The following is a 12,970-nucleotide window of genomic DNA, read 5'->3' as shown; positions in this document are numbered from 1 at the left end:
ATTTGTAAATCCCTAGCTCCAGTTAAGTAATACATGCTTTAGAAAAAAAAAAACTACTGTTATTTTTAAATGCATAGCTCAGAAGTGGAAGCATTGAAATAAAAAAAACAGATTTTTAAGGCCACTGGGTTAATCCTATCCAGTGATAAAGAGAGAAAAATAGACAAAAGAAATGGAACAGATCATGTGAATAAATTTGGTTTGGGATTCCACATTCCTCCTTCCTTTTTCTCCTCCCTTCACTCCCTTCCCCCCACCCCAAGGAATCAAAATTCCGTCCCCAAAGGCTAAACTGCAAGCCTCAGGGCCCTAGCTGTGACGAGGCCTGCCCAGTTTTGGCACAGCACGTACAGGGAAAAGAACCCTGAGAAGGCTGTTTCAACACCCCTTTGTGACACCCACCCCCCCACCCCCACAATGATAAGCTCTAAATGCTTTGGACCCAAACTTCTAAGGACAAAACCAAACTGCGTCTCTGTGCCCATCAGGGGGCAGTAGCCATCCACCATGCAGAGCTCAGGCTCCTAGGAGAGGACCACAGAGTAGCTGACCCTTCCTCCCCTCTTCAAGGTTCAGGCCTGCCTCCCCATCTCAATCTTCCAGCCTCAACCTCAGCTCCACCCCTTCACATCCGTTCATCTCCAGGAGGGCCCGTGGTTCTTCAATCAGGAATATTTGCTCATCCATCTACCCAGGACACACGCAGCGTTCTTTATTAAATAGCAGGAGCCAGTGTGCCCTGCCCACACCAGCAACGTGGCTTCCAGGGGAAATAAACTGCCGGCTGCCCCTCATCCATCACTGCACAGGAGCCAGGGAAGAAAGGGAAGCCTGGGCTGTTCTCAGCCGGCCTCTCCCAGGCCCCATCCCTTTTCAAGCCAAGATTTCTCAGAACATCACATACTTCTAATCCTTAGCACTTCTCACAGCTGCAATTAATTATGTGTGTTACTGTAATTAGTTACTTATGTGATTGATTGTTTTGACTTCATAAGGTCAGAGCTGGTGTCAGCCCCTCCGTCCCCAGCACCTAGCACATTTTAAGCACTCGAATATTTTTTTAAGAAATCGAATGAGTTAATGTGAGTTTGTCTCCCAGTTCCACCCACGGCACTAAGAATTGGAACAGAGGAGTTTGTGCTTTAGAATCTACCTGGGCGCCTTCTGGGAAACCTGCTTTGGGTATAGGACAAGGCATGAGACAAAAGGGAAGGGTTGTTTAACCAAAGTCTTGGTCTCTTCAAGAAGTCAAAGTGCTAAGGGAAATTGGAGCTCAACGCAAAAGGGGTGTTGGGAGTGGTGAACACAGAGCTATAATACCCCCTCACACACACACACTCCCCCTAACCAGCCCCATTCAGAGCTTCTAGACAGAAAAGAAGTGTGTGTGAGAGAGAGACAGACAGAGAAAGAGACAGGCTGGTCCTGAGCGGGGTGGGGCTTAAACTGCTTTGTGGAGAGGTGTGTGAGTGAACCCAAGGACCTGGTGGGGAGAGCGTAGAAGAGAGAGCAGCTGGCAAGGATCAGGTTGAGGACAAGATGGCAGAGAGTAGTTGAGTGTGAGGAGAGGTGGATGAGAGGCAGATGGAAGGGCAAGTGAGGAAGAAAAGGAGAGACCTCTCAGAGCAGCAAGCAGTCCTTGTGTGACACAAAGCAGTGCTGAGGCAGCCACTACGCCAGTGAGAAATGCCTGTAATTAGGAGGCTGGCAGTTCTCTGGGCCACAGCCGAGAGTGACGATGCAGCAAGAATCTCTGAGGCAAGCCGAGCCAGGTGATGGAGGAGCCTCCAGCCCCATCCCTCTGCCTGCCTACGCCTGCACTGCCCTCCTCTCATTTCTCTTCCGCACTATGACCCTCGCTCTCCCCCAAACGTGACTGACTGTCCTTCCCATCCCCCAGGCCCTGGATGCTCCTCTCAGCCGAGGCAGAGCTTCTTCCACAGAGACAGCAGGGCCTTCATTCTTAACCCGGTGCCTGGACCTGCTCTGGCCTAGGCCCCACCCCTTCCAGGCCTCCCAGCCTGCTTCCCTAGGCTCCCCAGCTCCCTTCCCAAAGCCTGACAAGCTGATGGGCAGAGTTGGAAGAAAACCTACTTGAGTTCCTGTCTTTCCACATCAGACCTAGTGTGTATGCCCTGCAGGGTTCCCTGTGATGTGCAGGACATCTGCCAAAGCCCTGCCAGGCTTTCCTTTTCAACCCTCACCTACACCTGCTTTTGTGCCACTCTGAACTTACCTTGTTTTCTCCAGGTGACAAATGCACGCTCCAGAGCTCAAAGCCAAATGCTCTGGGCAGTGGAGGGGCTACGAAGCACATGGTGGCTGATGTCTTCGTGGTCTTTGCACTGTGAGCTCTGCTTTGGGGGCTGGAGACTGGGGACTGAGGGAGACAGGCTTTCTCCAGGGAGGACCTGTGCCTATGGGGGGCAATGCTGTGGCGGGGGGGTTAGCCTGACCTCAAAGAGACCGTGTTGGTGGTGAAGAAGGTAGTAAGGTAGTTTTCTCTTTATAAAGCCCAACCTGTGGGAAGCTGGCAGGGGGGGTGCTGGAGATCCCAGCTGAACATCTCCATTAAGGACTAACTAGTGGGCTGGTTCTGGGAGTCCCTAGTCAGGGAGGGGTAGCGCAAACAGTTAAAGCACTTGGCTGCTAATCAAAGCTTTGAAGTTTGAAAGTTTGGAGTTTTGAGTCCACCCAGAGGCACCTCGGAAGAAAGGCCTGGAGATCTACTTCCCAAAAACCAGCCATTGAAAACCCTGTGGAGCAGAGTTCTACTTTGACACGCATGGGGTCATCACGAGTCAGAGTCAACTCCATGGCAACTGGTTAGTGCCTCACCAGCTGTCCACCAGGAACTGAAGCCAGGCTCCCATGAACTCAGGCATTTCCACTGTGGGCTGGAGCTTCTGCCTTGTCTCTCAGCGGCTGTGTTCCATTGCCACAAAAAGCCACTTTCCAGGGAGTCAGAAGGGTGTTTCAAGGGCTTCTCCCAGGACCCTCACTAATCACAGCCACAGGACAAGAGTCCTTTGTCCTGTCAGGAGTCCAGGTTGCTAGGGTCTGAGGTGGACCCACCCACCCAAAAGCAGCTTCTCTTCCACCTTTGGCACTGTCACCTCATCTAAGCCTTTCCAAGAAGGTCAGAGCTTTCTCCTCTGAAAATATTTTATTGATAAATTAACTCTGAAAGCACTCCCCTCCCACCAACTGCTGTAATGTCTCCTAGGTGGGCCACAAGCCCCTCTGTGGGGAGGGGTCACTTGGAGGACAGGGAGTTGCGTTCACACAGGTGGAGTTGGGCGTGGGAACTGAGGCAGGTAGGAGGTCTTCTGAAGACAGCCCCTCTCTCTCAGCACCAGAGTGGGGAGGGGTGGTCAGGAGTGGAGCACCTTGGAGATTTATTGCTGGTGAATGCCAAGGACAGTGGGACCCCTGCCAGCCCAGAATTGCAGCTTCGGGCATCCGCGCCCAGGGCTCCAGAGAAGGTGGCACTAAACCCCAGTCACTAGAGCCTGGCTGCTGACCGCCCCGTCTATCGCCCACCCAGGGCCCCTGGATGAGGAAGGAGGCGGGGAGAGCGAGCCAGGCGGGACTGGAGAGGGTTACAGTGTGCAGGTCTCGGGCGGGGCGGCGCCAGAAGGGGGCGCACGGCGGGGCAGCGAGGGGCCGCCCCTTCACAGGTCTATGGTGTCGCTGCCGACGCTAAGCTCGTCGATCTGTCGACAGGCGTCCAGGAATTGCTCCTGCAGCAAGGCTTCCTCAGCCTGCAGCTCAGGGACAGGCTCTGGGGAGTCGCGGGAGGGGGGAGTCAGGGCCTGATAGGACCCTGAGGCCGGGAGGCTGGGGCTGCTTGCTGAGGGTCGCGGGGGGCCGAGGATGCAGACGAGAGGACAGCGAGGGGGCCTGTCCGGGCTGGAGCAGAGCAGCATGGACGAGCTGTCCCGTGAGAGTCCGTACGGGGAGCCTGAGGAGACACTGCTACCAGCAGGCCAGGCCCCGGGGGAGGGCGGCTCTGGGGATGCGGGGCATCCAGGAGCCTCCTGCCTTCCGCTGGGCGCGGTTCCGGCCTTGGCACCGAGCGAGACCGTGCGGTAGAGGTCGAGGCCAGGCAGAGCTTCCCCTAAGGCAGGGCCCTGGAAGAGGCCTGGTGCCAGCAGGGCCTCGCTGCAGAGGGCCTCCTCGATGCTGCGCCGCAGGTTGATCGGGGAGGGCGGCTGGAGGTCCACGGTGCAGTCGCTGCAGGGCGAAGAGGCGGGCGAAGGGGCCGGGTGGGCGGCCGAGCCTTCGAACCCCCGGCAGCCGCCTCCCTGGAGGAGGAGGTCTGGGCCCGGGCCAGCCAGAGCGCAGAGCTGCAGCAGCTCCGCCTCGCCGCGCGCGATACCGCTACCCGGGAGCTCCTTGTCCGGGAGCCCAGTGCCCCAGCCACGCGGCAGCAGCGGAGCCGCGTGACCCGGGGACAGGCGGAAGAGCTTGGCCCAGCAGGGAGGGGGCACGCGAGGGCTGCAGAGCGCGGGGTAGAGGCCCAGTAAAGCCAAGGGCAGCGCGACGCCCACCTCGCCCAGGCGCAAGCCCAGCTGGAAGGCCCACCAGGGCCAGGGCCCCTCCAGGCCTGGCTGGCCGCCATAGCCCAGAGCGTGCAGCACCTCATAGCCCTGCAGGGCTCCGCTCAGCAGCCCGAAGGTGCCCGCCACCGGCGCGGTGCGCGCCGCACGCCGCCAGGACTCCCGCGGGGCGAAAGGACTACGCGCCTGCCGCAGAGGGGTGGCGCCCTTGAAGCCGGATCCCCCCAGGGGCGCCCCGGCCCGCCGCCGCCGGCCCCGCCAGCAGGAAAGCGCCAGCAGGAGCCCCGAGAGCAGGACGGCCATGAGGGCGTGCAAGCCGCGGGCAGCTAGCCTCAGGGGCCGCAGTGGGCGGTGCACTGCGCTCCCCAGGGCGGCAGCGGCCGCCAGCCCTAGCCCCAGGAGCAGCAGCGCGGCTAAGCCGCCCGGGCACCGGGGCGAACGCGGCCGGGCCAGCAGCAGGCAGGCCAGCCCCAGGCCCGCGGCCAGGCAGGGTAGCGGGAGGTCCTGCAGCAGCAGCCAGGCGAGCGCAGGCAGTCGGGCGCGGTGCCCGTAAGCGTCGTAGAAGAGCGGGAAGGCCCGTGTGGTCCCAGCCGAGAGCAGGAGCAGGTCGAGCAGCGCCAGGCAGGGCGCGCCGGGCGGGCAGCGCCAGGGCAAGAGGGCCAGAGCCAGCAGCGCCAGCAGAGCCACCAGGCCGAAGAGCGCACCCACCCCGTACACGTGGGCCTCCCAGGCCAGCCCCCAACGAGCCCTGGCTTCCGCCCAGTCGGCCTCCAGAGTCAGCAAGAAGAGCCGCAGCGGCGCTGCAGGGGGCTGCGCCTCCGGACCAGGCGATCCTCTGATGCCGCAAGACTCCGGCCCACACTCTGGCTGCACCGACGGGTTCCCGAGGCTGGCGGGAGAGGAGTCATCTGGGCCCGAGGTGGCAGAGGTGGGGATGGTGGGGACTGTGGACAAAGAACCGGCTGAGGCAGTTGTGCAGCCCTCCCCCTGCCCGCCCTCATCAGGTAGCCTGTATGCCAATCAGAGGGAGCCCTCAGCATCCTGGAGCCATTTGTTAAATATGATGCACCTGACCCCTCCACTTCTCACCTTTCCTTCCCTGGTCCAGACCACTCACGCTGTAGTTTTATCTCCCACTCCACCCCCCTTCAGCTCCCTATATATTGTTCATTACCCTGCATCACTCTGTGATTCTGCTGAGAAGAGTTTTTCCGAAAAAGGCAAAGAGTTCTAGAACTGGAAGGAACTGTAGAAGCCCCCTCTTCTACCATCCACCCACCAGAAGGGAAGCTTCATGAAAACCAGGATTTGTGTTTGTTTTGTTCACTTCTGAACCTCTGTGACTAAAACGGCACCTTCAGCAGATATTAGTTGAATAAATGAATCCTCTTATTTGTCAGATGAAGGCACTGAGGTTTCAAGAGGCCAAGTGGCTTGTCCAGGGTCACAGATTGGCAGAGCCACAACTAGATCTGAGCACCAGTTTGAACCCCTTTCCACAATTCCAAAACCTCTTCATTCTAGTTTCCTTACCTTTTGTTCTGTACCCCTAAATTCCAACCATACTGACAGGAGAAGCTTCCTTTGCCCTTTTCATCTGCTCCCCCTTCTCCCTGTCTCTTCCAGGAATGGGCCCTACACACACACACACACACACACACACACACACACAGAGCAGGGGAGAGGTAAGCCACTCCTGTCCACAGCACTCAGAGGAGAGTACAACTTCTCCTTATTCACTGGCTTTCCTGACTGCTACACTCTCAACCCCTTGGCCTCCCCATGGCTGTGGACTCCATCCTGATTCAACCACAAACCCATTGGTCAAAGGCTGTTTATATAGATACCCCTTTGTTCCTTAGCCCATTTTACAGATGGCGACGTTGAGATAGACTCCCCTGGACTGAATACAACCTCCCAAGAGGCTCCCCTTGAATTCCAGGAAGGGGCAACTGGGGAGATCACAGTGGGATAAAATGCCATCCAAGTGAGCCCCTCAGATACCCTGGGGTTTGCTAACTCAGGCCTCAAGCCCAACTCTGTGCTCTAATGTTTTCCCTTGGGGAAATGAGAGTCAACTAAGACAGGGTGAGGAGTAAGATCCCTGATTTTACTCTCTTGGAGCAAGAGGGGAGTGAGAGAGAGTTAGACCCAAGAGTTAGTTCTCCCCATAGCCAGGCAGCCAGGGAAGATGCTGGAAGCTGAACCTCTACCTACCCTACCTGCAGGCTCAGCAGACCTGCAGCTGCAGGCAAGAAAGGAGGGAGAAAGAGAGCTGAGGGATGGGGACAGCCTGGGAAGGATGGGAAGGTGGATTAGAGGCAGATGCAGGCCGAGGGAGGGAGGGTCTCCTGACAACTAGACTCCTGCTCTGTTGGCCATGTCCCAGCATGCCTCAGCGGGACACAAGAAGACTCCAGGAGCACCCCCACCCCAGGCAGTGTCAGCTCATGCTGGGGTCATGCCTAACAGAGCAGTCCTGAGAACAAGGAATAGGAATGAGGGACCAGAAAGCAGCTCTGGAGTGAGGGGAGGGGAGGATGTAATTGGACACGTGGGGAGGGCAGAGGAGGTGGGGCCAAAAAATTTAAAATACAGCCAGCTTACTGCCAGTTGCACAAAAATGGCAGTGTGTGCCATGGTCCCAGCTCCATCACATTCTTCAAATCTGACATGGGTAGGAGACCTACTGCATAGGGCTGTTAGGAGGATAAATGAAACAACTTGTACAAAGCTTTTTGGAGTGCCTGGTGCATGATAAGTGTTCAATATATGACTGTTACTGGCATCGTTATCATTGGCCAGGAGCCCTGTGGTGGTTCAGAGCTCAGCTGCTAACCAAAAAGTCTGCAGTCTAAATCTACCATCTGTTCCTTGGAAACTCTATGGGGCAGTTCTGCTCTGTCCTATAGGGTCACTATGAGTTGGAATCAACTCAACAACAATGGGTTTGGTACAGTCTTACTATTGGCTAATGTTCATCACTGATCAATCATCAGTTTGTGTTTGTGTGAGTGTGACCACGTCTGGCCTCAAACTTGTTCTTGATTTAACTAACTAAAAACTGCTGTCTGTGATAAGACCTCTTTATTGTTGTTAGCTGCAGTCAAGTTGGCCCCTGACTCATGGCAAACTCATGCTCAACGGAACAAAGCCCTGCCAGGTTCTGCACCATCCCCATGATGGGTTGCAGACAAGTGTAGTTCTCAGAGGTCTGCCCCAACTCGCCCTCTTCCAACTCCACTTTGCACCAGCGGGCCACAGGGAACCCCATTTCTCATCTCTGTCCCAAAGCACTCTGGCAACTAGAGCAAATTTCAACATTCATAAGAAGCCAGGAAATGAATCAAAACTCGAAAGTAGACAAAACATGTTGCAGAGTAGAATTGCAATCCATGGGTTTTCAATGCTGTGACCTTTTGGAAGCAGATCACCGGGCCTTTCTCCCAGTGCACCTCTGGGTGGATTCAAACCACCAGCCTTTCAGTTAGTAGTCAAGTGCTTAACAATGTGCACCACCCAGGGACTCCAGACAAAACACAGGCAGGGCCTAGGCCTCAGAGAAGAGCATTCTGGATGAGGAACACCGCTTCCAAGGCTCAGCGCATGGGCCCAAGTGCCCAGGTCTGGGCCAGGTGTGGGTGGGGACAGGGAGAAAAAAAACTCCAGTTTCTGTCTTTGATGGGTCCACTTGATCTGTTTCCCATCTCCCCATCTGAGACATTGCTAGAAGGAGCCTTCAGTTTCCCCTGGAAGATAGTGATCTCTGGTTCCCCTTCCCCAGGATCTCTGGCGAGGGCGGAGATGGGATGTCAATGTGAGTAATCTAATTGGTGAGGCAGGAGCTGACTGGGGAGGGGCGGGGCCTGGGATGGCTCGCTCTGTGAAAAAGCCAGGCCTGAAGATCCGCCAGCTACCCAGATCAAAGGATGGGTAAAATATTTAACAGCAGGAATGGCATAGCATCAGCCAATGAGAAATATTTAACAGCAGGAATGGCATAGCATCAGCCAATGAGAACACATGCCAGCCTCAGTGGTTGTTGGGGAGTGGAGGGGAGCATCAGAGTGCCAAGGGCAGCGGGTACTCATCAACTGGTCTAGGAGTCTCTCAATACGTTAACAACTGTCCTGGCTGAATCCAAGTTCTGTTCACAGGCACCTGGAGAAGGGGCCCTAAAGCAAGCGAAGCCCCAGGGGCAAAAGGTTAACCTCACCTACTATGGAAAGATTCTGGAGGAGACACCGAGAGATTTCCTTTGTCCCCTAACTGTGTGGCATACCTCCGTCTCCCCACATGCACACTGCTGACTGAGCAAGGCTCTCCTGGGTTGATCCAAGAGGAGCAGCCAGAAAGAGGCTGGGTTCCTGCAGCTGCCAGTGAGGAGGGGAGGGAGAGCGGGGCTGCCAGCCTGTGGAACTGGGCTGCCTCTGACACTGTCCAGACTCATTAAACCTGCCTGGCCAGCGCTATCACCCAGGCTGACAGACTGCCCCCGGCATCCTTCCCCTGAGGCATAGAGCCTCCCCCACCCCCCAACAGCAGAACCTGCCACTGCCGCTCACTGGGGGAACACAGGGACAGCAGGCTCCTTGGCCACATGCAGAGGGGCTGCAAGGACCACGCTGGAGCCAGTGGGATTGCTGTGTTAAATCTGGAGCTGGGGTGCCAGTGGTTTCCTCTGCTGAGCTGGCTCCCAGTGTGGGGTGCCTGAGAGGTTTCCTAGCCACAGTCAGCCACCTTTTGCAGAAGCAAAGCAGGGCCTGGAGTCCCTCGGCCTGGCTCCCTCAGCCTCACGTGTCAGAAGCTCTCCCACAGCAGCTGTGCCCTCTCCCCCTTGGGTTGTATTCTGGTGGGGACAAGATGTTCCCCTGCATCCTGGGGCCCAGGGTTGGGGTGTCTGAAAGGTGGGGTCCGGAAGTGTACTTGGAACTAGTAGGAGAAAAAGCAAGGTTAACAGCCTCCATTTAGTGAACTTCTAATTTGTGTCCAGCATCATGCCAGGAGTTTGCTTACATGATCTGAAAGCTTTATCATAACTGCAAAATTGCTGCTGTTATTAAACCCTATTGTGTAGAAGGGGTCCCTGTGTGGTGCAGACAGCTTGGCTGCTAGCAGACAGGTTGGAAGTTCAAGTCCACCCAGAGGCACCTCAGAAGAAAGGCCTGGTGATCTACTTCTAAAAAACCAGCCATTGAAAACCCTGTGGAGCACAGTTCTACTCTGGCACACACGGGGTGCCGCGAGTTGGTGTAAACTTGACAGCCATTGGGTTACTGCATAGATGAGAAGACTTGGGCTCAGAAAGGTTAAATAACCTACCCAGGGCCAGGCAGCTAGTAAGTAAGATTCAAAGCCAGGCCTGCAAGATTCCAAAGCCCATGGCATCCTCTGCACCACTGCCTGTCTACGTGCATGTTCTGGACACCTTCCTTGAACGAGGGTGGCACCTGTCTGCTCACGGCCTCCTCTTCAATGTCTTCCCAGTGAGGGGCTCAGCTCTGCCTCTAGCTGATAGCACGTCATGTCAGATCAGAAGCAAAGGACAGAGCGCTCAGGTTGGGATGGGAGTGGAGAGGCAGGGCAGGCCGATTGGAGGGAGGGTGGGGTTAGCACTGTGGCTGTGTGTCCCTGATCCATGTTCTACACTCTGCTCTGCCTGTGACTGCAAAACTCCCAGAGGACCATGACTTAACTCTGCGGGCTACCTCCCCTGGCCACGCTTGTTCTCAGACCATGAAGATACATTTCCATGGTGAGGAGGAAGATAACAGGGATTAGGATTACGATGGCAGTGAAATAAAAGGGTCCCAGAACGCCGATCATGGACTAGCATGTAGTACGTGGTGCTCAATAAATGATTGTTGAGTTCAAATGCAATAAACTTACCCAGGGACTCTGTTGCAATTGCAGCAGAGCTCAGGGAAGCAGCTGGGTCTAGCAGGCTTGGGCTTGAGAGCTTCCTCTCCAGGGGGTGTAGGGACGGGGACAGAGAGGTGCCAAAGGACCCTACAAAGGGAGCACATGGGGTTCGAATACCATCCTTCCAGCTGGGCTGGGCCTCTGGGGCCTTAGAGAACATCCAGTCCTTTGCCAGAGCTGGACCTAAGGAAGTCACTGTCCCAGGAATAGTAGCCGCATGCACACCATGAGCTAAATCAGCAAGAACTAAACCAGACCGAGCATGGAAAACAGGACTGGCTTCCCACCGGAGCAGTGGCCAGTGTGCCAGAACCTGGGAGAGCAATGCAGGCCTCCACTGAGTCAGGGAAGAAAGAACGTACTGGTTAGGCCCCTAGCACAGGAACTGGCATGCAGTTGTTGGCTGCTGTCAAGTTGTTGGCTGCTGTTGTTTTTGGCTGCTGTCAAGTTTCAGGACCCCATGTACAACAGGATCGAACCATCATGATCCATGGGGTTTTCGTTGACTGATCTTCAGAAATAGATCACCAGGCCTTTCTTCCTAGTCTATCTTAATCTAGAAGCTCCAGTGAAACCTGTTCAGCATCATAGCAACAGACAAGCCTCCACTGACAGCTGGATGGTGGCGGCGCATGAGATGCACTGGCCAGGTGTCCAGGGCTCCCACATGGAAGGTGAGGATTCTACCACTAAACCATCACTGCCCCCTGGCATGCAGAGGTGCTCTATAAATGTCTGTTGAAATGAACACTCACCTGGAGATTCTGAAACTCCGGAGGCAAAGCTTAGGGGTGTAGCTGCGTTCTGGGGGCTTGGGCCTGAGAAGTTCCGGAGTGGGGATTGAGTAGTGCCAAAGAACCCTGTAAAAGGAGCCCGGCTGAAGCTGCCACCTGCTGCCAGGGCCGTCCAGCAGGAGCTCCCCTTGGAAGCGGACGGTACTCACCAAAGGGACCCAGGCGCCCAGCAATCTCCGCCAGGCTGGCCCGCAGGCTGGGCAGCAGGGGCAGCGTCCGGTGCCCGAGTGTGGGGGCTGCACCCGCTCTCAGTGCCACGTCAAACTTCAACTCCAGCTCACTCTGGTGGGGCCTGGGGGCACTGAATGGAGGCGCCGTCGCTGTCAGGGCAGTGCCCCAGGTCACAGTGCCCATCCGGGGCTGATAGGGAGCCGTGGGCCGGCCCGGGGGCCCAGAGAAGGGGGACTTGGACACCAGCGGCAGGGAGGAGGCCCAGGGCAGAGAGCTGCCTTCAGCAGAGCCCCACTCTGGGGGAGAGTTCCTGGGGGAGCCCACCAGAAGTTCCCAGAGGGGGTCCGTCCTCAACCCACTGGCCACCTCTTCCTCCAGCTCCTGGCCCAGCCTGGGGGACAGCCGCTGGGTCTCTGTGACAGGGCTGCCCCAGGCAGCAACAGGTCTCCGAAGGTGGAATTTGAAGTTAAGTCCCAGGTTGAGCGACAGCACTGAGACCTCACTCTGGGGTGGGGGGCCCAGGGTGGTGAGAGGGACACCAGGGACGGGAGAGGCAAGCTGGGGGCCCACAGGGACGGCCAGCAGGGCCCAGCAGAAGATCCCCAGCCCCAGGCAGCCACGACCTGCCATGGCCCCACACCTCCAGGGCGAGCCAGCCAGTCCTGGCCTCAGTGGGCAGGGGGCTCAGGTCTTCAGCACCTTTGAGCGCGAGGGTCCTGGAGAAAGGAGAGGCCCCATGAGCCCTGGCTGCTACCCTCATCCCTTTCCAGGGTTGAGTGCCCCAGAAAGAAAGGGGCTCCTGATCTCAGAGAGCTGGGGTGTGGAGGGGAAGGAGGGGACAAGATGAAAAGTTCCACCCAAGGAGAGGGTGAAAGGCTGACTCTACATTCAGACCCCAGGATGGATCTCTGCCTTGCAGCCCAGGTCAGGATCCCTCTCCTTAAACCCCTGCCACCTACCTACTCAGCCTGGGTGCTGGGGCCTGACTCCACCCAGCTCCCCTCATTACTCAACTGACTCCCTCCCCTCTTCCTCCCATCCTTCCTTCATCCTCAGATTTGTATTGAGGTGGAGCAGACTGTGCCCTGCACCCTGTGAACTACAACTGCGAACAAGCAAACCCTCAATGATGGGGCTCAGCCTATTCCTGCACCCACACTCCGGTCCCAGTCTGAGACCTGGCCTTGGGACTTTCTCAGACCACTGGATACAGGCCCTGGGAGGGGCAGAGTAGGGGTGAGGGACTGCAGAGCTGGGTGCGCAGCCCAAACTCTGACCAGAGAAGCTAGGTGCCCCAGGCAAGTAGGGCCCTGTCCCCTCAGCCCCTCCCCTCCCCAGACCCTAGAAGTATTTGGGGAAGGCCAGCTTGGAGATCTCAGGTTCCCTGAGGAAGCCCAGGCGGGTAAGCCAGCAGGGACTGCTGCCCTACTGTCCTAACAACCTCCAGCATCCCCCTTGCACACACATCTGGTGGGGGAAGGGGAGAGTAAGCCAGGGACACACGCGCACCCAGCACCCTTA

The 12,970-nt window shown here is 56.8% G+C and overlaps 1 protein-coding gene across 2 annotated transcripts; it reads right to left on the bottom strand.

Moving 5' to 3' along the window:
* Window positions 1–3,159: 3,159 nt before the first annotated feature.
* Window positions 3,160–12,079, bottom strand: PRRT4 (proline rich transmembrane protein 4). 2 transcript variants are annotated; one of them, XM_049893784.1, is made up of 5 exons: window positions 11,428–12,079; window positions 11,240–11,344; window positions 10,460–10,571; window positions 7,997–8,001; window positions 3,160–5,506 (listed from the first exon to the last, which is right to left on the bottom strand). In XM_049893784.1, exons 1-5 carry the CDS (start codon window positions 12,077–12,079, stop codon window positions 3,675–3,677), a joined length of 2,706 nt encoding a protein of 901 aa, XP_049749741.1. In that variant the 3' UTR covers window positions 3,160–3,674. The 2 variants fall into 2 exon arrangements, with proteins under 2 accessions (XP_049749741.1, XP_049749740.1); XM_049893783.1 differs by lacking the exon at window positions 7,997–8,001 and having other exon boundaries at window positions 3,899–4,236; window positions 5,271–5,506; window positions 10,452–10,571.
* Between the last annotated feature and the right edge of the window lie 891 nt (window positions 12,080–12,970).

This window comes from Elephas maximus, chromosome 8 (genome assembly GCF_024166365.1).
Source record: "Elephas maximus indicus isolate mEleMax1 chromosome 8, mEleMax1 primary haplotype, whole genome shotgun sequence".
NCBI lineage: Eukaryota > Metazoa > Chordata > Mammalia > Proboscidea > Elephantidae > Elephas > Elephas maximus.
This window is presented reverse-complemented; position numbering and strand designations above follow the sequence as displayed.